The 27,790-nt window shown below is 42.5% G+C and overlaps 1 protein-coding gene across 2 annotated transcripts in view; it reads right to left on the bottom strand.

Annotated features, from left to right (window-relative positions):
- Nucleotides 1-1,207: 1,207 nt before the first annotated feature.
- MICU1 (mitochondrial calcium uptake 1) overlaps nt 1,208-27,790 on the bottom strand; it is a 55,161-nt gene continuing 28,578 nt past the window's right edge. Inside the window, exons 3-5 of one of the 2 annotated variants that reach the window (XM_060202699.1) lie at nt 8,024-8,113; nt 2,045-2,217; nt 1,208-1,396 (exon numbers count right to left, since the gene is read on the bottom strand). In XM_060202699.1, the coding sequence (XP_060058682.1) occupies nt 2,060-2,217; nt 8,024-8,113 (248 nt within the window). In that variant the 3' untranslated portion in view covers nt 1,208-1,396; nt 2,045-2,059. Of the gene's footprint in view, nt 2,218-8,023; nt 8,114-27,790 lie in introns of both variants that reach the window. The other variant, XM_060202640.1, reaches the window with a different exon arrangement.

The following is a 27,790-nucleotide window of genomic DNA, read 5'->3' on the forward strand; positions in this document are numbered from 1 at the left end:
AGCAAGGTTTCTGAGTTGCCCTGGCAGAAATGCTGGGGTTGGGGTTGGTACTAGCCATGTGGAGCTACAGGCGCAGACCCAGGCCTCTGCTCTTCTCTGGCTGATCTCCTGACCAACATCTAGAGCCAGGTGCCTCTCTGGGTTTTTGGTGTGGTGGTTTTACAACGGTAAACTCAAAACTATGTCGCATAGCCTATTACCTAGACATCTGAGGGGAGATCTGAAAGAGAGGCTTTTGGACCTGCAGGAAATCTTAAGAGTTCATTAAGCACAACTTTATCTGCCATTTCCCCATCTTAGGAAACAGATGGGAAATAACTTGTGTGCTCAAGGCCACAGTGATTTAGAGGCAGAGCTGAGTTTATCATACAACATTGGTGTTACAAGAAGTAAACACATTGCTTTATTTTCAAAGCATTCAATATGAAGGATCAGAAAAGAACACGTATTATTTTGGTGTTTCATCTCTCTTCAGGGGCCTCTGCCAGAGAGTGAGTTCAGCAAACTTGGACAAAGAGCTTATTTTGCAAGGGAAAAACCAGTCTCTCCTGCCACTCCCCATCTTAACCTCAGAGTGACAGGACACAGACACTCGCTCGCTCTGTGTCTAAGTAACTAAAAAAAAAAAATAGAAGTATGTGTTAAAATACTGTTTTTCGAATGCTAGACATTTGGAATAGATTGTAACTCTGAAAATACCCAGCCAATGGAGAAACTGGAGGGACTTCACATTAGGGCATAAAATGTGGAGCTGGCTGCTTCAACATGATTGAGTCAGGTTGGGCCAGCGCTTGAGTCTGCAGAATTGAAGAAATGTCTCACTTCCCACTTTTCTTCAAGTTTCCTGAGTCCATTCTTGGGGTGAACAGATCAATTTATTTCTAATGGTGTTTAAAATTTAGGCTCACTGTACCAGATAGTTCCTTCAACACTCCATCCTTCCATTTTAGTTCCTTATCATGGAGCATGAGTGACCCAGGATTGTGTACTTCTACCCAAGATGAAATGTGACCGAAACTATGCTGGGACAATGGCATCACTAACCTCCAACTGCCCTTTTTGTTTGTGCCTGGAGTTGCCTTCCAACAGGAAGAACCAGACTCTGGTAGAAAGAAAACACATTTTTTGCTGCCAGGAGGATCTGCAATCCAGTGGAGAAGGGAAGTGTAAAGGGCCTCAGAGGATCCTAGAATAAAAGAGACACGAGTTTTGGGCAGGGTTTATTGTAAACTATTATAACTGAGGTGATATTTGACAAGTGTTTAAGACAGAGCAGATAGGCTTTGAGCTGTGCTGCAGCTTCAGAGACCGACTCCTGGAGGGTAGCAGCATTTGCAGGGAGCCTGAACTCAGCACTGCTCCTTGGACACAGGGTCAAGGTGGAGTCGTAGGAAGCCTGAGAGCAAGGAAAGGAGCGGAGAGAGCCATGAAGCAGCTGATTTAAATTTTGAATCTTGTTCCATTCCCACTGTGCACATCAGAGCAGTTCTCTCCACCATCAGAGGGACTGACACAGGTCCTCCCTCTTTCCCAGGCTTCCTGCCAGCATTGGATGCCCCAGAAACCCTCATTATCATTCATCACAGACTTCCTTTTGCCTGCCAGAGGTTTTTGCCAACTTGTAGTTTAAAAAACAGCAGCAGGAAGAAAAGCAAGGAATGTTTTTGTTAATATAAACTCTCAGCAAAAAGTAACTTGAGAACTGGATGTTTCCCAGGGCTGGCAGGTGGGTGCTAACTGCATGGGGATGGTCCATGGCATTCTTTACCCATGAGGTATCTGAATGGGTAACGGTACTGAAGGTGCCAAAGGTCTGAGCTTTTAGGACATGTTCCAGGTTTTTGACAACTTAATGGGACAATCAGTGGGCAGAATCAGGGCCTGGTAGAACACTTGGTCAGGGGATGGATGAAGAAGGGAAACTTGCAAAATCCTGAAATCATTCCTAAGAGAAAGAGCGCTACTTCCCCAAGTAGCAGCAGGAAGGTCTGTGCCAAGGCTCCGCTCAAGAGGCCAGGGAGCTGGGGATGGAGGAGGTGGTCACCTTTGTGGTGTGGGGTTATTTGGGAAAAGCAAAGTCCCAGGCAGTTTCCTGTGCACACTTCCACATGGCCTGCATGAGGCGGGTGAATCCCATATCTTTGGGCTTCTCCAGGCCTCTCATCAGCCGTTGCTTCATGATGGAAACAAATTCCTTATTGCTCAGCTCCCCATTTCCTAGAGAAGGACAAAACCAGACAGGGATACATAAGTGAAGGACCTGGAACAAAGACACAGAAGATTCCATTGTTCTTAGAGTGTGGGTTTCAAAGCTCAGTGCTCTCTCTCTGTCAAATCCAATTCCCTGGTTTAAAATGGATTGATTTGCTTCTCCCTTGATGTTTCCAACAGCAACTCAGTGAGTTTAGTTCAGTATGACGCAAGGTGAATGACAATGTGTGACAGGTCAGAACCGCCACTAGGTTCTGAGAGTAAGGCTTTGTCCCTTGGCGTGCTCCCAGGCTGGGGGGAGAGAAACATATCATTTTGATCAGTATGCTAAGTGCCATTTTGGGATAAACAGAGGATGTTGTGGGAACACAAAAGAAGAAGATCAATCCAGGTTGGAAGTGGTACAAGTGCAGATCAGTTCAGAAAAGGCCTCCTGGAGGGGACTCCTAAATTGAATTCTACAGTATGAGCGGGAATGACCCAGGAAAAGGGAGCCAAATGGGGGAGGCAGTCCAGGTAGTGGTGTTAGGATAAGCTGAGGCACAGGCAGGAAGCATAGCATCTGCTGGACAGTTGAGTAGACAGCCAGGCAGTTCTAAGAGCATGATATGGAAACCAAAGAGGCAAAGTCTGCCCCTCTCTCCCCAGAACCTTATAGTCATGAAAAAAAATTTGCACATTATTACTATTATTATTATTTTTTAGTGGAGGATCAGAAAAAGGAGGTTAGATTTCCATTTGGGGCAGATTTCTCTGGATATATGGCCTTGAGTGCCAGAGCTGGAGTATGGGAACTGTTGCAATAGTCCCGGTGAGAGGTTATGAGGGATTTGCATACTGACAACCAAAATCCAACTCGGGCTTTGGGTTAAGCCTGCATTCTCATGGCTCTCCATTCTTCCCTCTTTAGTGGCAGTCCTGGTTCTCAAAGAACACAGAGAGCTCTTGTCTAATCAAGTCACCTCTCAAGCCACATTGAACAGTGTTCCAACAACAGAGGGCAGTTATCTTTGGTCAGATACCTAGAACTAAATGTCTGATGATTTAAAAAAAAATCCATTACTGGTAAAATGACCCTTTTAAAAATGAGAAGAGAATGAAAAGTGAGAATAAATATGGTTTACTTCTATAGAAAGTACCTAAAACCTAACTTGGTCCATGTTTTCTGACTGAAAAGGACACAGGTAGCCTCAGATCTCACAGTAAAGTCAAAAAAAGACAAACCAATCAACCCAGGTGACACTAATTTATGGTATTACAGTAAGCCAAGAAAGGAGTGAGCCTCTGAGGCCCCTGTAATATGTCTCTGAGTAATAATGCTGGTTACACAGATGGCTTAGGCTTTTAAAACTTTATCTATGTACTTATGGTCACTGCATTTTCCTGTACATATGCACAACAGTATAAAAATGTAAAAGCACAGCTTGACTGAGCAGGGAAGTAATTAAACATGACTTATTGTGAAGGTAGTTAAAACAACAAAAAGGTCTGGATAAGAGTCAATATTTTGTATAAAAAAGAAGCTTGATATGGAAAAATTCAAATGTCATTCACTTCAACTGCTGTGAGATTTGCTTCCTACTTCACTAAGGCCAGTGCTAACCAGTGTGAATAGCTTCTGTCATGTGCGAGCCAGATAGATGACTGAATGTCACTATGGGCACAGTTGATCTGTAAAAGCAACTTTGAATTCTGGGATGAACAAAGTCTGTTTGAAAATGGGAGCTTTCTGTTCTCTGGCCTTGACATTAGGTCTTGCACTAGTAGAAACAACAGTGACGGGGGTCAGGCGGTAGCATTAAAGTGTACATGGCGCGAAGCTCAAGGACCAGCATCAGGATTCTGGTTCAAGCCCCCAGCTCCCCAGCTACAGGGGAAGTTGCTTCACAAGCAGTGAGTCAGGTCTGCAGGTGTCTATATTTCTCTCCCCCCTCTGTTTTCCCCTCCTCTCTTGATTTCTCTCTGTCCTATCCAACAACAATGACATCAATAACAACAACAATAATAATCACAAAAACAATTAAAACAATAAGGGCAACAAAAGGGAAAAAATAGACTTCAGGAACAGTGGAGAACATAGTGGAGGCACCAAGCCCCAGCAATAACCCTGGAGACAATAAAATAAAATAAAATAAAATAAAATAAAATAAAATAAAATAAAATAAAATGTGACTTGAAACTTTATTATTATATATTTCCTTTCTTAGTTTTTTTTTTTTCCCCCTTAAATTGCTACCAGTGTTATCACTTAAGCTCAGTGCCAAATCCATTGCTTCTGGTAGCCATTCCCTTTTTTTTTCCTTTTTGATAGAGACAGAAAGAAACTGAGAGGAAAAAAGAGCTATGGAGTGAGAGATACTTATAGCACAGCTTCACAACTTGTGAAACTTCCTTCTGGCAGTGGGACCAGAGGTTTGAGCCAGGGTCCTTTCCTTGCACATAGTAACATGTGTGTTCTTTTTCTTTAATTTTTTTATTATTTATTTTTCCCTTTTGTTGCCCTTGTTGTTTTATTGTTTTAGTTATTATTGTTGTTGGCGTCGTCATCATTGCTGCATAGGACAGAGAGAAATGGAGAGAGGAGGGGAAGACAGACAGACACCTGCAGAGCTGCTTCACCGCCCATGAATTGACCCCCCTGCAGGTGGGGAGCCGGGGGCTGGAACCAGGATCCTTGTGCTTGGCGCCAAGTGCACTTAACCTGCTGCATTACCGCCTGACCCCCCGTAACGTGTGTTCTATAGTGTGCTATGGTCTGGCCCCTACATTTCCTTTATTTGTTTATTTATTTATTTATTATTGGATACAGACAGAGAGAAACTGAGAGGGGAGGAGGAGACAGAGGGAGAGAGAGAGAGATAGACACCTGTAGACCTGCTTTACCACTTGTGAAGCTTTCCCATGCAGGTGGAGACTAGGGGCTCATACCTGGGTCCTTGCACATTGTAACATGAGCACTTAACCAGGTGCACCACTGCCTAGCCTCCTCCTTCTTCTATTAAGAAAATAAGGTCCAGGGGGCTGGTGGTGTCTCACTCAATAAAGCACAGATGTGACTATGTGTCCCAGTCCCCACCTGCAAGTGGATAGTTTCATATGTGGTGGAGAACTGCTGCAGATGTCTCTCCTCTTTCTCTCTCTTTCTTTCTTCCTTTCTTTCCCTCTTCCTCACTTTCTATCTTTCTCTCTCAGCCTCTACCAAAAGAAAAAAAAAAAAGGTCATTGGAAGCAGAGGAGTTAAATGGGCACTGAGCCTCAATGATAACCCTGGTGGAAAAGAGAAAAGCAGCTTCAGACAATTACAGAAGCCAGAACCTCTACCTTCTGCACATAAGGAATTTTGGTCCATTCACCCAGAAAGGGAGTAATGTTAGGACTTGGAGAGAGAAGTGGAAAAAAAGAAGGACACTCAGAAGTAGTAACAGGTATAAGTGTGACTTAGAAAGGAAGAGAAGGCAGAACCATAGAAAAAAAAAAACAACAGGCATATATAGAAATAATAGTCAACCCATATCTGTGACACTGGGAGAACTAGTGCAGTTTACAGTGGAGGGAATGGGGTCACAGAACTCTGGTGGTGTGAATTTTTACCCGTTATCTCATAATCTTGTAAATCAATATTAAATCTCTCTCTCTCTCTCACACACACACACACACACACACACACACACACACACACACATATAAGAAAATAAGCTTCAGAAATGATGAATGATTTTTAAGGTGGTGTGAGTTTTTCAACGTTTTTGATGGAAGTTCTGCCAATAACTACTTTGCTAAACTTTAAAAAATCACTTATCAGGAATTGAGCGGTAGCGCAGCTGGTTGAGTGCACGTGGCGCGAAGCGCAAGGACCGGTGTAAAGATCCCGGTTTGAGCCCCCGGCTCCCCACCTGCAGGGGAGTCGCTTCACTGTGAAGCAGGTCTGCAGGTGTCTCTCTCTCTCCCCCTCTCTGTCTTCCCCTCCTTTCTCCATTTCTCTCTGTCCTAACAAAAATGACATCAATAACAACAATAACTACAACAATTAAAAAAAAACAAGGGTGACAAAAGGGAAAAAAAATTAAAAAATAAATCACTTATCAGGGCTAGCAAAATAGCTTGCCCAGATAATGATTGTTGAACAAAATCAAACACTTTCCAGGCTTTTCCTGAAGAGAACAGCACGGTTGGCAGCCTCTATTCCCATATTCACAAAACAAAAGGTTCCAGGGTACTGGTTTCAAAATTATAAAGATACATTCTTTTTGGAAAGAAACTTCAAACCATCTTAAAAATGATTAGAACAAACACAAAATCTAGGTTAAGTTAGTGTCTCTACAGCAGTGTTGTTCATGAGGGCAGGACGCCGGTTCAGCTGGTAAAGCATACAAGCTACCATGTGTGAGGTCCTGGGTCCAGGCCCTGGTCTCCACCTCCAGGGGGAAGCTTCATGAGCAGTAGTGCAAGCTGCAACTCTCTCTCTCTCTCTCTCCCTTTCTCTTGCATCATTTAAATAAATAAATAATAATATAATAAAAATCTTTTAAAAATATTTCTGGTTTGAGAAAAATGTATTTTTATTGTTCTATTCAATACAGTAGTGACAAGCACATTTGACCATTGAACATTTGATATGTTGTCAAAGAAACAATGGACCTGAGTTTTAAATTAATTTTTAACTTAAATAACCAGGTGTGACATTGGAAAGGGGAGCTCTAGAGAATAGGCTATTCCTATCTGAGGACGAGGCCATTTTCCTTGACTCAGGCCCTGGTTTGGGGGTGCAGATTGGAGGGTTAAATAATTCAAGTTCAACTTAACTCCAAGAAGTTAATAAACACTTTCCATGTGAAAAATAACATTGGAAGTCTTGGTTGGGAGGAACAGGTGAACAGGACTTGTAACTACCCTCATAAAGCCTGCAACTTGGAAGGGAGACGAAGTCATATACAAAGATAGTGTAACCTAGTAAAACAGACAAACTGAACTAAGTTAAGGAATGAAGAAAAACAAAACAAAACAAAACAAGTGATTCATTTTCCTGAGACCAAAATGGAAGGTGTCACATAGGAGGGAGCATTTGCATGGCTCCTGAATTCCATTAGTCTAACTTCCTGTGAGAAGATGTACAAAGAATAATGGCTATGAGATTTGGGCTAAAAATAATTTCAAAGGGAGGCAGCACAGCTTTGGTTCAAATCCTGGTTCTGTCAGATTACTTCCTTTTGTTAGGGTGTTACTTCTCTGACTCTAAGCTTCCTAATGTGGAAAATTGGTAAATAATAATTCCTATGTCACAGGTTTACATAAGCAGCTTAATTTATTGTTTGGCTCAAAGTAAGCAATAATAGTTAAAATAAATGAGCGCTCACTGTTATTATTATTACTACTGTATTCACCAACATATCTGAGAAATAATGCCAGAGCAGAACTAACGTCTCTTAAAATAGTCTAAGCTACAGTTTCGTTTCTTTTCTCTCTCTCTTTTTTTCTTTGACAATTGTGTGGAACTAGAATGCTAAGATGATGGGGTATGAATAATTGAAATGAGCCCTGGACTTAATATTTTTGTGTCTGTTTTTGAGATCTCTACAGTTATAAATTAATTTAGGCTTCTAGTCAAATTAGAATTCTAAAGGAAAAATGAAAAACACAAACCAGGGCCAAGCCTTAACATTTCTCAATGTCTTGATGCTGAGCACTGACCACTGATGTAGGACAGGGGCACATGGAAGCAGTACAGGCTCTCTGCAAGCCTCCAGTACACACCGCCGATCTCAAAGGCAGGAAGGCTCAATCTCCCTGCCTGACTTCAGAGACCCCCACTTACCGTCACAGTCAAATAGCGCGAACACCACATCGCATACATGGTCTGAAAGTTCTACTTTAGCCACTGTCCTGGCCACCTGCTGCATGGTCACTGTGAGAAGGAGAGATGGCCAGTTAGCAGAGGATAGGACTTTAATTTTACTTTCTTCTTTTTTTAAATCTTTTAAAAATATTTTTTATTATTATCTTTATTTACTTATTGGATAGAGACAGTCAGGAATCGAGAGGGAAAGGGGCGATAGAGAGGGAGAGACAGAGAGACACCTGTTTTCCCACTGCAGGTGGGGACTGGGGGCTTGAACCTGGGTCCTTGTGCATTGTAACCTGTGTGCTCAACCAGGTGCGCCACCACCCGGGCCCCCTACTTTTACTTTCTATGAGTAAAGTTACTCACAGAATAAAATTACTGTCACAGTGAAAAATTTCCAACTGTATTTAACAATATGACAAAAAAGAGAGAAAAGAGAGAAAGAACCAGAGCATCACTTTGGTATATGTGACACTGAGGATCAGACTGGGATCTCATGTCTTTAAATCCAGGCTCAAAAATGGTAATTTTTAAATCTGAAACACCCTTTCCTTTCCACAACAGTTTCCATTTCTTTTCCTCTCTCCTCCTCCCCATCTTGCTCTCCAACTTCTTTTTAAAATTTTTATTTATAAAAAGGAAACAGACAAAAGCCATAGGATAAGAGGGGTACAGTTCCAGACAATTCCCACCACCAGAACTCTATCCCATCCCCTCCCCTGGTAGCTTTCCTATTCTTTAACCCTATGGAAGTATGGACCCAGGGTCATTATGGGGTGCAGAAGGTGGAAGGTCTGGCTTCTGTATTTGCTTCCCTGCTGAACATGGGCATTGGCAGGTCGATCCATACTCCCAGCCTGTCTCTCTCTTCCCTAGTGGGGCAGGACTCTGGGGAATCAGGGCTCCAGGACACATTGGTGGGGCCATCTGCCCAGGAAAGTCCGGTTAGCATTATGTTAGCATCTGGAACCTGGTGGCTGAAAAAAGTTCAAATACAAAGCCAAGAGAGTTGGGTGGTAGTGCAGTGGGTTAAGCACATGTGGCGCAAAGCAAAAGGACTAGCTTAAGGGTCCTGGTTCAAGCCTCCAGCTCCCCACCTGCAGGGGAGTCACTTCACAAGCGGTGAAGCAGGTCTGCAGGTGCCTGTCTTTCTCTCCCCCCCTCTGTCTTCCCCTCCTCCCTCCATTTCTCTCTGTCCTATCCAACAACAACATCAATAACAACAACAATAACTACAATAATAAAACAAGGGCAACAAAAAGGAATAAATAAATATTTAAAAACTTTAAAAAAATATATAAAGCCAAAATTGTTAACTAATCATGAACCTAAAGGCTGGAATAGTTCAGATGAAGAGTTGGGGGGTCCTCTGTTTTGTAGCTAGTAGGCCTATTTTAGGTATAGTCCAAAAGGCCCATGACTATACTAGTTTTTTTTTCTCCCTGAGCCTAACATCTGATATGCAGGTGGATCTAAGTTATTTTCACTCTCCTACTTCTTATTTATTTATAAGAAGCGAAGAGAAGGAATCAGAGCATCATTCTGGCATATGTAATGCCAGGGACTGAACTTAGGACCTCATGTGGCTAAATCCAGTATTCTCGTCATTGAGTCACTTCCTGGGTGGAAGGTTTCATTTTTTCAATTTCTGCTATACTTCCGGAAGTCCACATAGTTAAGTAACTCATCTTATTGATAATAACTTTACAGACATAAAAAAAAAAAAAAGAGATTAGAGGTTACAGGGGTAAGGGGAGTGGTGAGTTAGTAGTTAATGGATACAGAGTTTCTGGCCAGGTAGTGGCACACCTGGTAAACCACCAGGTAGTTCAAGCCCACACCCCACCTGTAGGGGAAAGCTTCCTGAATGGTGGAGCAGTGCTGCCGGTGTCTCTCATCTCTCCCTCTCTATCTCTTTCTCCCCTCTCAGTTTCTCTGTCTCTACCCAAGAAGTGAAAAAATTATGAGAAAATGCTTTAAATGGCATACTTTGTTATATGTATTTGACCACAATAAAATTTTTAAATTAAAATTAATATACTTAAATACAGGATTCCAACAGTCTATAGCATGCAGTGGCAAGCTTTCTGATACACTGTTATCAGGAGAGTGCCTTAAAAGTCAAAAGAATGCCTGGAAAAAAATAAGAAAAAAGTCAAGGAGTTAACCAGGCAGCAAAAGCAATGGGAAGAGGAGGGGACAGGGAGGCTTGTCTGAGTCCACTAAGGCCTCATGCTTCAGTTACTGACTGACAGCTATGTATCTGCATGAACGAGTTCCCTGTTCCTCCTCTCCATAGGCTTTTCACCAGCCACTTTGTTTTTCCAACTGTGCACCTTGGGATTAGCAATAGCATCCCTATCTCACTAAATCAGTATACAACCTTTTGCTTCATTTTTCTTTTTCATCCCTCAGCAGAAAAACCTCTCTTGCCATTTTCTCTTCCTCTGTATTTACTATTCAACACTATTAACAAAATCTCAGGGGACTAGGGCGAAGGACAAGCCAGGAAGGACTAGGTAATTTTCATTGCCTTCTTTCTCATTTAGCTTCAAGGCTGATCTAGCTATTCAATACATTGACATATTATTGTATGACTCACAGATACTCTTGCAAGTAAGGCAGAACTCAGAGGAAAGAAATAGGTTAATTTCTTTTTATAGGTCAACTAGCAGGTAGGCAAGAGAGCTCACTTGGACTCATGGACATGACCCAACTTCGAGTCTGGACCCTACTGCAATGAGGGAAGCTTTCGTGCTGTATTGTCTTTCTCTTTTTCTGTCTTTCTATTTGAAAAAGTTGGTCTAGCATGGCAAAACCCCAGTGGAAACAACAACAACAACAACAAAAATCAACTAGCAATAAAGCATTCTGTAAAAACACCAGATTACGGAGCCAGGCGGTGGCACACCTGGTTATGGGCACGTTACCTTGTGCAGGACCCAGGTTTAAGTCCCCAGTCCCTACCTGTAGGGGGAGGGAAGCTTCAAGAGTGTTAAAACACTGCCTTCCCTTCCCTACTTTCCCTTCTCCTCTCAATTTCTCTGTTCTATCAAATAAAATGAAAAGTTTATATACATATCAGATTCATTCAAAAGCGATGTGGATTTAGAGACGATGTACTTCCTGTTTATTTCTTTAAGCTCAGTTCTTTCTTGATCTTTCATTTCACCTTTTTCACCTCCATATACTCATGATAGTGTCTCCAAGGTCAGCAGATCTAAATCCCAGAGTAGTGCAAAGCAGCAAGGTCCTGTGGCAGCATCACTGTTGCGAGTCACAAGACCTGGCTCCTCCATCCTCTTGCTGTGTGACCCTGATGGATTTGATTTCTTTAATGTTCTCACTTTCCAATGAGGGGGTGTCACAGGATAACTGAGGGAACTTTATATTACAAAGGGGAGTTGCTTGGTGTTTTCTAGACTCTGAGGGTGAGGAGTGCTACAGAAATAGCTCAGGATTTTATGTGACAAAAGGTAGAGGAAAGATCTACGAGTCACAAGCTGGGTCATGCCTTTAAGTTCAAAGCCTCTGGGATTTTGTTCATATTATCTTCCCATGATATGGGTGAAGGTGAGAAGGAATCAACACCCCTTGGAGCTGAAAGAATTAAGCAAAAGGTTACTGTGGTGGGTGTTCAGTTAGTGGCTGAAAGGGGAGCTGGAGAGTCTGCAGGACTGCCAGAGTCCTGTGGTTTAGAAACGTGGGTGGCTCTGTAGGTCAATATACCTGATTTTCTCAGTTGGTCTAGGAATAACAGATTCCTGACAAGCAAACCGCACATGGAAGAGACAGAAATCAGAACAACAAGAACAGAAACACTCTTTATTTTATTTACAGACTTCTCTTTTATTTTTATTATGTTTTTTGTTTTTACAAACTGAAGGCCTGTGGCAACCCTACACTGAGCAGATCTGTTGATGACATTTTTTCCAGTAGCATGTGCTCACCTTGTGTCTCTGTACCATATTTAAAGTGTGTACTTTCTAAGATATAATACTATTGCACCACTACTGCACACAATTAAAGAGACTAAAGTATAAAGTAAACCCAAGTTTGATAGACGCTGGGAAATTACAAAATTTTATTTATTTTATTTTTGAGAGAGATGCAGAGGGAGAGAGAGAGAGAAACACCAGAGCACTGCTCAACTCTGGTTTATGGTGGTGCGGGGGATTGAACGTGGGACTTTGGAGCCTCAGGCAGGAGAATCTGTTTGCATAACCATTATGCTATCTCCCCTGCGGAAATTACAAAATTTATGTCACTTGCTTTATTGCAATATTTACTTTATTTACTGTGGTCTTGAATAAACTCTGAAATGTCTCCATGGTGAACCTGTAACTGTCAGGAGAAATAAAATGATAACAACTGCTTATTATACTTCTCAGTAAGAAATCTACAAAGGCAACTCAATTCACCCCAGAAGATAGCTGAGTGAAAACAGAATTAATCAGAAGAAACTACATGCTCTCAAACTGTGATCACCTACTGACTGTTGCCCTTTGTGATCACTGAAGTATGTCCTGAAGAGTGGATCAAAGTCTCTTCTGTATTAGATGAACATGAATGATTTTGTTAACCATTTGTTTTCCTGTATTTCACATCACTGCATTTCATATCACTCGTTTCTTATAACTAAAAACTAGTCTGTTCTTCTATTCTCACAGCACAACTGATTTCTCTTGATGTTTTAAATGCCCCCAAGAAAACAGGCTCTTTCCTGGAAGTAGACCATTAACTAAAATAATAGCTAAGAATGTCAGTGAGAGCTCTTGACAATTTTTAAGTGAAAAGCTCCAAAGTGGTATTAAGTGGTTGTTGAATAAGGACCCCTGGTGGCTACCAGTAGGAATGCCTTACTACAAATTGACAAACTGGTTATAGATTGTTCTATTTTATACAGAGAGGACTCTGACACCATTTGAACTATAGCAGGAAATACCAGTGCAGCTAAATTATTGTACCTCAAACTGTCAGGATGTTAACAGCCAGTAAACAGCTTCACTGGATTGCCCTTTCACAGCCCAAGATCTTTGGATAGGTCCCTAGAGTATGCATCTGAGCTATAGAAGAAAACATTTAACAATAGTTGGTGAGCTGTCAGGCTGGGAACACTTGGGACAAGTGGCATGACAGCAAATTACATGCCAAGTGCTTGACAGCTGGGCTGGAAGTTGGCTCACTCATATTTGCTTCTCCATTGCTGACTCACAAAGTCATAATTAAATCTCACTGAGCAGAGCTCAACTTTCCATGCAGACCAGTTGTTGGTACTGGGGTTTGGACCTCTTTATTTGATGATGGTAATTGACTGGCAGTTGGGATTTTAGTTAGTTATCTGAAAGCTATCTGAGTCACTCTGGAGATCCTCCTCCTCCTCCTTCCTCCTTCTCTCTTTTTCCTCCAGGACTATTGCTGCATTATGAACTCTGCTCCTGGTGGCCATTTTTTCCATTTTACTGGATAGGACAGAGAGAAATTAAGAGAGGAGGGGGATATAGAGAGGAAGAGAGAAAGACAGACACCTGAAGACCTGCTTTGCTGCTTGTGAAGCATCCCTGCTGTAGGTGGGGAGCTAGAGCTCGAACCCAGATACTTGAGCAGGTCTTTGCACATAGTACTATGTGCACTTAACTGGGTGTGCTACCACCTGGCCCTGAAAGTCTTAAGTTCCTACGGTCTATATGTTCCTTTTGTATAAATCTGGTCCAACTGCCTGAAAAGTAGGTGGACATGAGATTTGATGTATAGTAGAACGAGGATGGGAAGAATTGTAGAAGCAGGCTCACTTGGCACTCAAAAATGTGGCACCATCTGGCCTTTTGAAAGTCTAGGCAGAAATTTGTGTTGTGCCAGGCCCTCAATTTATTCTCTGGCATGGTCCATGGCTGCACCATTTCAGCAGTATGAAAAAAAAAAAAAGAACATACTGGGTTTGTGTGACCACAATGTCAAAACCCATATTATATAAAATTTTACCAAGGCAGCTGAATAGAAGAAAGAAGAGTTATGGAGTTAAAAGAGCCCAAATATCTCCTCGGAATCAGGATCTAACAATCAGAAGAAACCTCAGAGGATATATTAAATCAGAGAAGTTAAATAACTTGCCTAGGGTCAAAACAAACAAACAAACAAAAAGTCAGCTGGCAGCAGAGCTGGACCTAAAATTGATGTCCTTATACAGCTTGGGTCTACCTGACCCCTTATGGGGTCAATGCTACATTACCAGCTACCCCATGCATCTGCCACTCCATGTAAGAGTTCAGATGAAAGAAAAGTTAAAAGGGAGGATACTCAGTGCTAGTGAATAAGGATGAACAATTCAATAGCTGAGGTTGTGAGGAGTCAGTATTATAGCCAGATCAGAGGGCTAATTGCCTGATGCAGTAGGAGACAGTAGCATTCCCTTGGAAAGTTTATTGACAATTCCAGGGGCAACTAAAAAGGTTTATTAAACAGCAAAGCAAAAAAAAAAAAAAAAAAAAAAAAAGGGTCTAGGGAGCTTTACCCCACAGTTTCCTCTGATGCACAGATCCATCCCCGTGGCAGTGTGTGTGATCCCAGTTTGGGGCTGTTTCTTTCTAATGCAGAGGTGTTCATAAAAGTAATACACCAAACTGGGCCAACAGTCCCTAGCTGTGTGGCCATGTGATCATTTCTGTCCTCTTGGACTGCAGTGGAGAAAATCAAATGCTGGCTTGTGATTGCCAAGGTTAAGTGAGGGGAGACATTTCTGCTTCCGTCCTGGAAAGGCTTGTGTTACAGATGCCTTCACTTCTTAAGTGCATCCCTAGATGGCTTGGGGAGGGGGAGGAGGCGGTGGTAGTGGACACTTTTCCCTTAAGGACACTTGTCCTTTCTTTTGTATCTTCTCCCAAGATATTTTGGCTAATACAGCACATACATATCAAACCGATTCTGGGATGGGCAGGAAAGTGGGGCAGAATTTAGGAGAACTGGCAATTTAAAGAGCCAAGAGCAATTCAGCATGCTAATAAGGAAAATTAAAACAGTTCCTTGTTTTGCAAGGCGCTTCTGAGCCATAGGCAGGTGCTCAGGCTGCCTCTAATCTGGTGCGTGCCACATGCAACCCTGTGCTTGGGCTTTCTGAACCTCCGAGGTTCACCTCAGATGACTGCTTTAATAGATGGATGTGCTCAGTCCCAAGCTAATTTACAATGATATTTACTGTCTCATCCTATACTGTATCTGGCTTCATTTAAAATCCTTATCACATTTTTTTCCATAAAGGGAGGGCATTTCTACCCAAAGCACTAATCAGTCAGTGTTTTCAGCTGACACACTCAGATGGTGGTTATCATCTACAGAGAAAGCTTATAATCCCTGAGACTGAGAAATACATAGAAAAAGCATTCGCTGGGAATCGGGTGGTAGCACAGTGGGTTAAATGCAAGGACTGGTTTAAGGATCCCAGTTTGAGCCCCCGGTTCCCCAACTGCAGGGGTGTCACTTCACAAGTGGTGAAGCAGGTCTGCAGGTGTCTTTCTCTCCCCCTCTGTCTTCCCCTCCTCTCTCCATTTCTCTCTGTCCTCTCCAACAATGACGACATCAATAACAACAACAATAACTACAATAATAAACAACAAGGGCAAAAAAAAAGGGAATAAATAAATATTAAAAAAAGTATTAGCTGTATTAACTCACACTAATGGGTAACAGTGTAATAATAGTATATGGTTGCAGGAAGTACATATTGGGTCTGAATTCTAAAGGGTCAAAGAGACAGACTGCTCCAGATTTGTGTATGCATGTATGCCAGTGGGTGATGTGAGGTGGGGGCGGAGGAGTCAGTCTGAATAAAGAGCCAAGAAGCAGGAAGGGATGTGATGCCCCAGCAGAGAGCTAGAACAGCAGGGGTCGGGGGGAGGGGGGGCTGGGAGCACAGCCACAGATAAGGGCTATGCTCCCAGTCCCTCACAGAGGCCCAGTCAGGTCTCCTTGTGAGGGAAACTTTATAACAAAGTCGGGTCTTACTTGGAGTCTAATTTACCATTTGGACTTGTTGTTTCCTTCTCAACTCTAACTTCACTCTTTTTTATTTTAAAAAAGTTACTTCTTCATTAGGCAAAGCATTTGCCTGTTTCAAAATTAAAACAATACAAAATGGTTAGCGTGGGGACAGGGCAGTGGTACACTTGGCTGAACACACCTATTTTGTCTTCTTTCTGCTAGAGCACTGCTTAACTCTGGCTTATGGTGGTGCAGGGAATTGAACCTGGGACTTCTGGTGTCTCAGGCACAGACGTATTTTGCAAAATTATGTTATCTCCCCTCCAGAGCAAACATGTTATAATGCACCTAGGGTTCAAGCCCCCGGTCCTCACCTGCAGGGGGAAGCTTTACAAATGGTGAAGCAGTGCTGCAGGTGTCTCTCTTTTGCCCTCTCTCTACTTCCCTCTTTCCCTCTTGATTTATTTCTATCCAATAAATAACCTCTTTTTAAAATATTTATTTATTACCTTTTTGTTGCCTTTGTTGTTTTTATTGTTGTTATTATTGATGTTGTCGTTGTTGGATAGGACAGAGAGAAATGGAGAGAGGAGGGGAAGACAGAGAGGGGGAGAGAAAGATAGACACCTGCAGATCTCCTTCACCACCTGTGAAGTGACTCCCTTGCAGGTGGGGAGTCAGGGGCTTGAACAATGATCCTTGCGCCAGTCCCTGCGCTTTGCGCCACGTATGCTTAACCTGCTGTGCTACCGCCCAACTCCCAATAAATAACATCTTAAGGTGGTATACCAAACACACTGTTTTATGAGAGACAGAGTGACAGGTAAGTTCCTGTCATTTATGCCACTGTCTTTATTTCATCTCTTTGTTTTTATATACATTTAGAGCCTCATATGCAAGGCATGTCTTACTGCTGAGTAACCTTTCCAGATCCAATGTATGGTTTTGCTTTACTCATTGAACAACAGATCTTAGAAATAAGTCTACCAGTACATGGACAATTGGAGAGTTTTTCCACTGACAGGGTGTATCAGTTATTTAAATAGTTGCTCATTTATTTTAAACTTAATATTATGGAGAAAGTCACCTTTTATCTCCCTTTACAAAATTACTTTTTTTTTTTCCTCCCTCCAGGGTTATTACTGGGGATCATTTCCTGCACTATGAATCCACTGCTCCTGTGGCCATTTTTCCTTTTTTTTTTTTTTTTTTTGGATAGGACAGAGAAATTGAGAGGGGAAGGGAAGATAAAGAGAGAGAAAGACAGATGCCTCCAGACATGTTTTACTGCTTGTGAAGTGAAACCCTGCAGGTGGGGAATAGGGGCCTAGAACTGGGATCCTTGTGTGGGTCCCTGCACTTCGCACCACCACCTGGCCCCCCAAAGTCACTTTTTTACTATCTTATGATCCAGAAATACCACTTGCATCTATCTGGAAGACAGGAAAATACTAACTCCATAGCAACATTTTCAAAAGACCTTCAAAACATGGGACCAACCTGAATGTAATCAACAGATGAACGCATAAAGGGGTATTTATATATAGGCAATGGGATTCTACTCATCCACTAAAAAAAGACAAAGTAATGCTTTTTGGGGGAGAATGTATAGAAGTTGAGGTGATTATGGCAAATAAAATAAGTAAGGGAACATCAACAAATGCTGGAGAGCTTGTGGGGACAAAGGTGCACTGCTACACTGCTGGTGGGAATGTAAATTGGTCCAAGCCCTGTAAAGAGCAGTCAAGAGAACTCTCAGAAGGCTAGAAATGGACCTACCCTATGACCCTGCAATTCCTCTCCTGGGGATATATCCCAATGAACCAAACACAACCATCCAAAAAGATCTGTGTATACCTATGTTCATAGCAGCACAATTTGTAATAGCCAAAACCTGGAAGCAACCCAGGTGTCCAACAACAGATGAGTGGTTGAGTAAGTTGTGGTATATATACACAATGGAATACTACTCAGTTATTAAAAATGGTGATTTCACCCTCTTCACCTCATCTTGAATGGAGCTTGAACAAATACTGTTAAGGGGGATCAACCAGAAAGAGTAGGAAGAATATGGGTTGATCTCACAGGTAGAAATTGAAAATAAGAACAGAAGGGAAAACACAAAGCAGAATTTGGACTGGAGTTGGTGCACTGCACCAAAGTAAAAGACTCTGGGGTGGTGGGGAGGGTTCAGGTCCTGGAAGACAGAGGAGGACCTAGTGGGGGTTGAACTGTTAGGTAGAAAACTGAGAAATGTTATGCTTGTACAAACTATTGTGTTTTATTTGACTGTTGACTGTAAACCACTAATTCGCCAATAAAGAAATTAAAAAAAATAAAGAAGTGACAGGAAAATACGGGATGGTTTTATTCATATGTGGACTACAAATAGCTAAAGCAACGGAAATAAAAACCAAACAAATAAACCATTTACTCTAAAGGTGGTTACAGAGGGAAGGAGGAGTGGAAGGAATTGATAGGAGGTCTGTTTGATAGTGAGGTGAGGCCAGAACTTTGGCCATGTGTCTGATACAAATATGGAGGTCTGAAAATGTACTCCTGAAATTTTATGTTATTGTAAGCCAATCATTCTTTAAAAATCTTATCAATTACACAGCCTATATATTGAAAAGATTCAGTCTGTGTTTTGAAAAACTTCGAGACATACAATTAATTTTCCCCCTCGTATTAATTTACTAGTGATTTATATGACTACATTTTACTAGGAGTCTACATAAACACCATTCCCACCACCAAAAGACTGTGACCCATCCCTCCCACCCACTCCCACCCCCCACTGGCCCAGGAAGCTGCATGTCTACCCCTCACCACAGGGTTTTTACTTTGGTGTCCTACTTACAATTTGGTCAGGCCCTGCTTTTAGTTTCCCTTTCAGATCTTCTTACTCAACTTCTGTTGATGAGTGGGATCATCCCATACTCATCTTTATCTTTCTGACTTAGCTCACTTAACATAATTCCTTCTAGCTCTGTCCAAGATCTTTGGGTCAGAGAAGGTGGGTTCATTGTTCTTGATAGCTGCATAGTTTTCCATTGTGTACATATACCACAGCTTTCTCAGCCACTCATCTGTTGTTGGGCACCTGGGTTGCTTCCAGGTTTTAGCTATTATGAATTGTGCTGCTATGAACATAGGAGTACACACCTCTTTTTGGTTGGGTGTTATGGAGTCCTTGGGGTATAACCCCAGGAGAGGAATTACTGGATCAAGCCTAGACCAAGTAGATCAGAAGCAACCAATAGCACAGCTATATACAAGATACTGGGTACTGTACAGCAAACCCTAACAAAAGGACTTTTCAAAGTTAACCCAGTTACCAAATAATGTGATGATAACATTAACTATCGACTGTCTTTTTGAACCCTAAGACAGCAGGAACCTCACATCTCCACTATAGAGCCTCTACTTCCCCCAGTCCTGGAACCATTTTCCTGTATGCCTCTCCCAATCCATATCAAATAATATTGCATCTGCCGATCACAACCTAACCAACACAACGATTGCCACCTCAACATGCTTCACTTCAGATTGTGTCCAGAGACTTCAGTGTGGAATGACAACCCTTCAACTTCATTACTCGGGTGAGACCTTTCCTTTCATAGTATACTCTAATTCCATCTCAGGTGGTTCACTTTCTAACAAAGTCCCAAAACCTAGATATACACCAGTTTCTGTGAGAGAGAGCATATGTTCACACGTATCCGTAAACTACTGCAAAATATATACCTGAAAGCAGAAGTACACTAGAGTTTGCAGTGAGTACCCCCCTAACACTTCCTCTCGACTAGTCCAAGCTTTGGGTCCATGATTGCTTAACAATTTGTTTGGCTTCGTATGTTAACTCTCTTTTCAATCACCAGGTTCCAGATGTCATCAGGATGCCGGCCAGGCTTCCCTGGATTGAAAACCCCACCAATGTGTCCTGGAGCTCAGCTTCCCCAGAGACTCACCCTACTAGGGAAAGAGAGAGGCAGACTGGGAGTATGGACCGACCAGTCAACACCCATGTTCAGCGGGGAAGCAATTACAGAAGCCAGACCTTCTACCTTCTGTAACCCTCAATGACCCTGGGTCCATACTCCCAGAGGGCTAGAGAATGGGAAAGCTACCAGGGGAGGGGGTGGGATATGGAGATTGGGTGGTGGGAATTGTGTGGATTTGTACCCCTCCTACCCTATGGTTTTGTTAATTAATCCTTTGTTAAATAAAAAAAAAAAAAAATCACTCTTCTAGTGATCTATAGTTGTCAGATTTAACAGAGCCTGAATTTCTGATGTTTAAAATAAAAGTAACTGATAAGTATTTATTTACTAATGAGAGGTATTATAGGAGAAGAGAGAAAGGACCAGACATCACTCTGGTACATGTACTGCCGGGGATTGAACTCAGGACCCCATGCTTGAGAGTCTAACCTTTTATCTACTGTCCCACTTCCTGGACCACATAACTGATATATTTAAATCAAGTTAGCCTAGACTATATAAAAAACTCAATATTCTTTTTTCTTTTATTTTAAATTTTACTAATGATTTACAAAATTACATGTCAACAGTCCACCACCAGTGTTCTGGATCTTTAGTCTACAAAGACTACTCCACTACAAGCCACCACAGTTCCCCTAAGGTTGTAGACATGGGCCAACCATTGTCTCTACATTTATATCTCGTTTTCCCCATTTTCTTCCTGGTCCCACCCTTCCTTCCCCTCCGAGCCACTCATGACAACATTACTATCTCCATATGCCCCTCTCCTTTTCCTCCTCTCTCTCTGGGTGCTTCTTCCCCATATCACTTCTCACAGGAAGTATGGATCAAGTTTGTTTTGGGGGTGCAGAAGGTAGGAGTTTTGGCTTCTGTAATCGCTTCTCCAATGGACATGGGCATTGGCAGGTCAATCCATACCCCCAGCCTGTTTTTATCTTTTTCCCTCGTGGGCCAGAGCTCTGGAGAGGTGAGGTTCCCGGACACACTGGTGAGGTCATCTGCCCAGAGAAGTCAGTGTTCTTCACCTGTCTGCCTCACCAAACCTTCAGGGTCTCCTAATGGTAGTGAACCTTGAGTCACCTTCCTCACCCTCAAGTGGCAGAACTTGCCATAAACACTGACCTCTATCTCTCGCCATTTGCTGTAATTCTCTTCCGATCCTTATTGCCATGGGAACTCACTGCTGGCTATTTAACCCTTACCTATTCACATGAATGTTTGGTTTTACCCTCACCTTCTTTTCTCTCTGGTAACCATACATCTATAAGCCAGACTTCTTCCTCCTTGGGGCATTGAATACAATTCAATAAAATCACAATGTATTCAAAGCACTGTAGTTACGTCAGAATCAATCTTCAGAATTGCTAAGCAGTTTTAAACTTTGGAAAAATAAACCAGGTCACTACAGAGAAAGTGCCTCATAAAGCAAACATTTATTTCAGAATTTGAGCTCCCTTGCTTACATTATGAGTAACAGTGCTTTCAAAATTGATGACTTTGTCTTAAATGAATGGAATCCTAGCTAACATTCTTCTTCACATAGAAATGTTTTCACAAAATGAATGATGAACTCAAGGGCAGTCATGCCTCCCATACATTTTAAAAGAATTCATAAAACAGAAATCCCTCCCATCCCATAAGCTCTTGCTCACCTATCTTTGTGACATTGCTATGACCTGGCCTTTATTCTGTGGCTGTCTGGGGGGTGATATCTTGTTGGTGTGCTTCTAGTTCTGCTTCGGGGACCCCTTCTGTTCCACTGCTTGACGTTGTGGTCTATTTACATGGTCATTCTGTTACATTGGTTTGGTCTCGCTCCCCCTGCCTCTGGGGGAGTTTGGTTTAGCCCTTGCTGGTCCGCTCTTTTCCTTCTCCCCGCCCCCGATGGGAGGTAATCCCCTTTGGTTCCTGCCGCTGCCGCTGGAGAAGGATGTAGGACAGAATGGGCTTGTGATTAGATTAGATTAGTTTTTTGAATCGTACCCCCGCTCGCTCGTGAATAAAGAAATAGTGCTAATTGTTTGGCTTCGTATGTTAACTCTCTTTTCAATCACCAGGTTCCAGATGCCACCAGGATGCTGGCCAGGCTTCCCTGGATTGAAGACCCCACCAATGTGTCCTGGAGCTCAGCTTCCCCAGAGACCCACCCTACTAGGGAAAGAGAGAGGCAGACTGGGGGTATGGACCGACCAGTCAACGCCCATGTTCAGCGGGGAAGCAATTACAGAAGCCAGACCTTCCACCTTCTGCAACCCACAATGACCCTGGGTCCATGCTCCCAGAGGGCTAGAGAATGGGAAAGCTATCAGGGGAGGGGGTGGGTTATGGAGATTGGGTGGTGGGAATTGTGTGGAGTTGTACCCCTTCTACCTTATGGTTTTGTTCATTAATCCTTTCTTAAATAAAAAATTTAAAAAAAAATACTGCCTCTCCGCTCAGCCATGAGTCTCTGGTCGTCTCTGTCTCCTGCCTGCGAAGCCAGCCCAGCAAAAACAACACTATCTCACCTGTCCTTACTGTGAATTTTCTCCCCACTTCAGCCTTTGCATGAAAACACGGTGTCCCCTATATAACCTCTTGGTCCGTCTCTCTTCTATGGGGATCATATACTAAACAAACAGTGATATGGATGTCAGTGAACCTATGGTCTTTTGTGTTGCAGTAGTTGTGTGTGTGAGAATGCACATGTGTATGCTATGCTTTAAAGCATTTTATTTTTATTTATTTTTTAATATTTATTTATTTATTCCCTTTTGTTGCCCTTGTTTTATTGTTGTAGTTGTTATTGATGTCATCATTGTTGGATAGGACAGAGAGAAATGGAGAGAGGAGGGGAAGACAGAGAGGGGGAGAGAAAGATAGACACCTGAAGACCTGCTTCAGAACTGGGGAGCCGGTGGCTTGAACTGTGATCCTTGTGCTCGCCCTTGCGCTTTGCACCACATGCGCTTAACACACTGCACTAGCGCCCAACCCCCTTCCCTATTTGCTTTATTTTAATGAGAGAGAAATTCAGAGATAAAGATGGAGCACTGCTCAGCTCTGGTTTATGTTGGTGCTGGGGGTTGAATCTGGGACTTTGGAGCTTCAGGCATGAAAAGTCTTCTGCATAACCACTATGCCCTCTCCCCAACTTACTAGCTGTTATTTGAGCAAGTCATTTCCTTTCACATATAAATGAAGAGGTTAACAACAACAACAACAACAACAATAAAGTGCAGGTTTAAGTAAAGAGATTTCCTTTTTAGATGTTTTAGATGTATTTATTTTTTACCATGTGAGAGATAATGGTGTCAGGAAATTGTGAGGCTGTGGTTGAGCTTGGCAGGGCTTGAACCTGAGGGGTACATCTATCCTGTCAGTCTCTCTACCGAGAAGTTGAGCAAGGAGGGACAGTAGTAACCCCAAAGGTGTGCCTTATCCTGATATAATGGCCTTTGGATAAAAAGAAAGGGGAGATGTTGGGCATTAAGCCAGCTCCCCCTGCTCCACCCTGCATTGCTGATACTATGGACTATTTACATAATCACTGTTTTGCCTGAAAGATCCCCACCCATTCCATTCCTTTGATCTATCTTCTTTGAGACCCGCCCCTACCTGCAGGGTAACATTAATCCCACCAATTAAAACCATCGCAACAGTTGCTAAGGAAGTTTATACTTTCCCAGCCCGCTTTTGCCTTTCTCCATCCCCTTTCCTAGCCATTTCTGTTTCTAACTTGCTACTTCCAGTTCTATCCTATGAAAGCATTGTCTCTGATCAATAAAGGCTGCATTACCTCACGCCACGTGTTTGGTTCCTGAGTCATCTATCTCCCGCATCGCTGAGTGAGCAGCAGCTCAGGCTGGCTCCGGTCGAGTTCTCTCCAACCCAGAGAGTATGCACCTGGGAAGAGGCACCCACATGCTAGCCCGGCATAATGGGAGATAGGGACCCAGATCAGTGCTCAACTCTGGCATAAGGTGGTGCTGGGAATTGAATGTGCTGTGCTGATCCTGGAGCCTCAGGTATGCAAGCTGCTGCTCTCAGTGGCCAAGCTATCTCCCCAGTCTCTAAATAAAATGACCTTTCTGCTGCCTCCAAGCCCTCAAATTTTTATTACAACCATGTTATTTATTTTTAAACAACATGGCATAAGTCAGTTAAAATATGTGTATCTTCAAAAGCCCTCAAATAATAAATCTAGAGGTAGGGGGTTTCTGAGACTATGGCTGCTTATTGGGGCAGAATTCTGAGCTGGCTTCTACCATGCCCACCCTCTGGTATACACCCTGTGGTATGAGCACTCTGCAAAGTCTCTTCTTGAATGTGGGGAGGACCTATGACTATAATGGTTTCTTACTTCTGTGATTTGGTTATTTTCTATGGAAAAGGTGATGGAACAGTCACTTTGGTCATTATGTTACATAATATAGAAATCCAATCTCATCATAAGAAGGAGAGATTCTCCTGCTGGCTTTGAGAAAGTGAACAGCCATGTGGTGAGAGGGCCTGTGAAGGTGCCACCTGGTGAGAGACTGCAGCAGCCCACTGAGAGTGATCCCTGGCTGAAAGCCCACAAGAAAAAGAGGACCTGGGTCCTACAGCTGGAAGGAACTAAGTTCTGCCAAGAATTCAAATGAACTTGGATGAGGACCCTGAACTCCCAGTGAGAATGTTGCCCTGCTGACACCCTGATTACTTGTTATGACTCTGAAGTAAAAAAAACAGCTCTGCTCTGCCTAGACTCTGACTTAATACAGAGATAACACATAGGTATTGTTTTAAATTGCTGGATTTGGGGGTGATTTCTTATACATCAAAAAAGCTAAACAGGAAAGGTGTTTATGGCTAGGGGTGTCCTTCTGGGGTCCTCAATATAGCTCTACTCTTTTTAGGTGCCTTTTACACCACTGTCACTCTTCTGCAACTACCATACCAAGTTCCACACAGCAGGTCTTAAACAAGCACTAGTCAAAGTCTAAGTTTCAAATTAGCTAACAAGAAAATAAATTAAAATTTCTGCCTTCTTACTGGGAATTCAACAGCCTTGCTCTGATTTTAAATATATCTGATAATTATGTTAGTTCATTTTCACATAGATTTTGGATATAACTAGTCTATAATGTGTCCCTTAAAACACAACTAACTTTAGTAAAAAAAAAAAAAGATTAAGTTATAGAATTTCAATCTGGAAGAGTCCTGGAGACAATGTAACTCTAACCTGAGGGCCAGAGGACTTGTGACTTGTCCATTACACCAAGAACATTAGTTGGAGGGCAGACATTTCAGACCGTCTTTCAGTGTGTATGCTTTAACGAACAAATGTTTCAGAACTGTGATATAGCTCACCCAGTAGAGTGTGCTTCTTGCCATGCATGAGGCCCTGGGTTCAAAATCTGGCACCACATGGGAGCACCATGGATGGTGGAGTGGTGCTAAGACCTCTCTCTAAATAAAAATTGGCGGCGGGGGGGGGGGGAAATCTGATCCAGGAGACTGCTTAGTAGTACTGCACATATGCAAGGCCCTGAGTTCATTCCCTGGAGCTGCAGTTTAAAAAAGGCTAAGGAGAGGTGATGTGTACAAAGAACTTAGCATCATATCTGGCATACTGGAGCTGCTGTGAAGTGACAGTTGCTTTAGCCTCATGTTTCTAGACAGACCAATGCTACAAGACCCTTACAACCTTACAACTCAGAAGGTAACTGTCAGAGATGAATCTTCTAAGTTGTATGTCAGAAATTAATCCATGGGGCTGGGCGTTGGTTCACCCAGGTGAGTGCACACATGACCCTGTGTTAAGTTTCAGGGTTCAAAAGTAGCTTGCCCCCACCTGAAGGGGAGGGTCTGGGGTGGGGTGAGGGAGAAGCTTCATGTGTAGTGAAGCAGTACTGTAGGTGCCTCTCTTCCTTTCTATTTCCCCCACCCCTCTCCATTTCTATCTCTATCAAATAAAAGAAAACAAACAACCCTACCAAAAAAATGGGGGAAAAAGGGTAGCCAGGAATAGTGTATTTGTCATGATCCCTAGTAATAACCCTGGTGGAAAAACAAAACTGCTAAGTAAAAAAAAAAAAAAAAAAAAGAAACAAACAAACAACTTCATCATTAACTTCTGATTCCCCCAATAACCCAGTAAGGACTTTCCTTGACAAAATATGGAAACTTCTTATTCAGAATTATTTATCTTTACAGAGCTGAGGCGCACAGATGTGCATTTTCACCACTCCGGGCTGCTTTTTCATTTTTATAGAGAGACACCACTCTCTATAGAAATATATAGAGATGAGGAGACACCACTGCACTGAAGCTTCCTCCAGGGCCATAGCACCTCCCCTGTAGGGCTGGGCCACAAACCTGAGCTGTCCATGGTGAAGCAGACACCCTATCCAGTGAGCTATTTCTCTGGCCCCCATTCCAAATGACAAGACTCAAAAAATTTGAAAACTCTGGAAGCAAGTAGAAGTCACCCATGCCATTAAGGTCATTTTAGAAATAAAAGGAACTGCAATGAACTGATGATATAAACTGATACTTAAGGGGGGAAATCAGTGGTGTAGACAGTAACCTGCAGGAGTTACATCATAGACTTTATTTTATTTTTGTCTTGTGTATCATAAAAATTTAAGGCACACCCATCCAAAAAGATCTGTGTACACATATGTTCTTGGCAGCACAATTTGTAATAGCCAAAACCTGGAAGCAAGCCAGGTGTCCAACAACAGATGAGTGGCTGAGCAAGTTGTGGTCTATATACACAATGGAGTACTTACTACTCAGCTATAAAAAATGGTGACTTCACCATTTTCAGCTGATCTTGGATAGACCTTGAAAAATTCATGTTAAGTGAAATAAGTCAGAAACAGAAGGATAAATATGGGATGGACTCACTCAGGCAGAAGTTGAAAAACAAGTGGGATATGGAGATTGGGCGGTGGGAATTGTGTGGAGTTGTACCCCTCCTACCCTATGGTTTTGTTAATTAATCCTTTCTTAAATATAAAAATTAAAAAAAAAAAAAAAAGAAAAACAAGATCAGAAAAGAAAACACAAGTAGAACCTGAACTGGAATTGGCGTATTGCACCAAAGTAAAAGACTCTGGGCTGGGTGGGTGGGGAGAATACAGATCCAAGAAGGATGACAGAGGACCTAGTGGGGGTTATATTGTTATATGGAAAACTGGGAAATGTTATGCATATAGAAACTATTGTATTTACTGTTGAATGTAAAACATTAATTCCCCAATAAGAGGGTAGATAGCATAATGGCTATGCAAAGAGACTCTCATGCCTGAGGCTCCCAAGTCTCAGGTTCAATCCCCAGCCTACCATAAACCAGAGTTGAATAGTGCTCTGGTAAAAAAAAAAAAAAAAAAAACAAACACTTTGTAATTCCCCAATAAAGAAATTAAGGGGGTCGGGTGGTGGCGCATTGGGTTAAGCGCATGTGGCGCAAAGCGCAGGGACCGGTGTAAGGATCCCGGTTCGAGCCCCTGGCTCCCCACCTGCAGGGGAGTCGCTTCACAGGCAGTGAAGCAGGTCTGCAGGTGTCTATCTTTCTCTCCCCTTCTCTGTCTTCCCCTCCTCTCTCTGTTTCTCTCTGTCCCATCCAACAACGAATTGCGTCAACAAGGGCAATAATAATAACCACAACGAAGCTACAACAAGGGCAACAAAAGGGGGGAAAAAAATGGCCTCCAGGAGCGGTGGATTCATGGTGCAGGCACCGAGCCCAGCAATAACCCTGGAGGAGAAAAAAAAAAAAAAGACAAAAAAAAAA

The sequence above is a fragment of the Erinaceus europaeus genome, chromosome 1 (assembly GCF_950295315.1).
Source record: "Erinaceus europaeus chromosome 1, mEriEur2.1, whole genome shotgun sequence".
In the NCBI taxonomy this organism is placed as follows: domain Eukaryota; kingdom Metazoa; phylum Chordata; class Mammalia; order Eulipotyphla; family Erinaceidae; genus Erinaceus; species Erinaceus europaeus.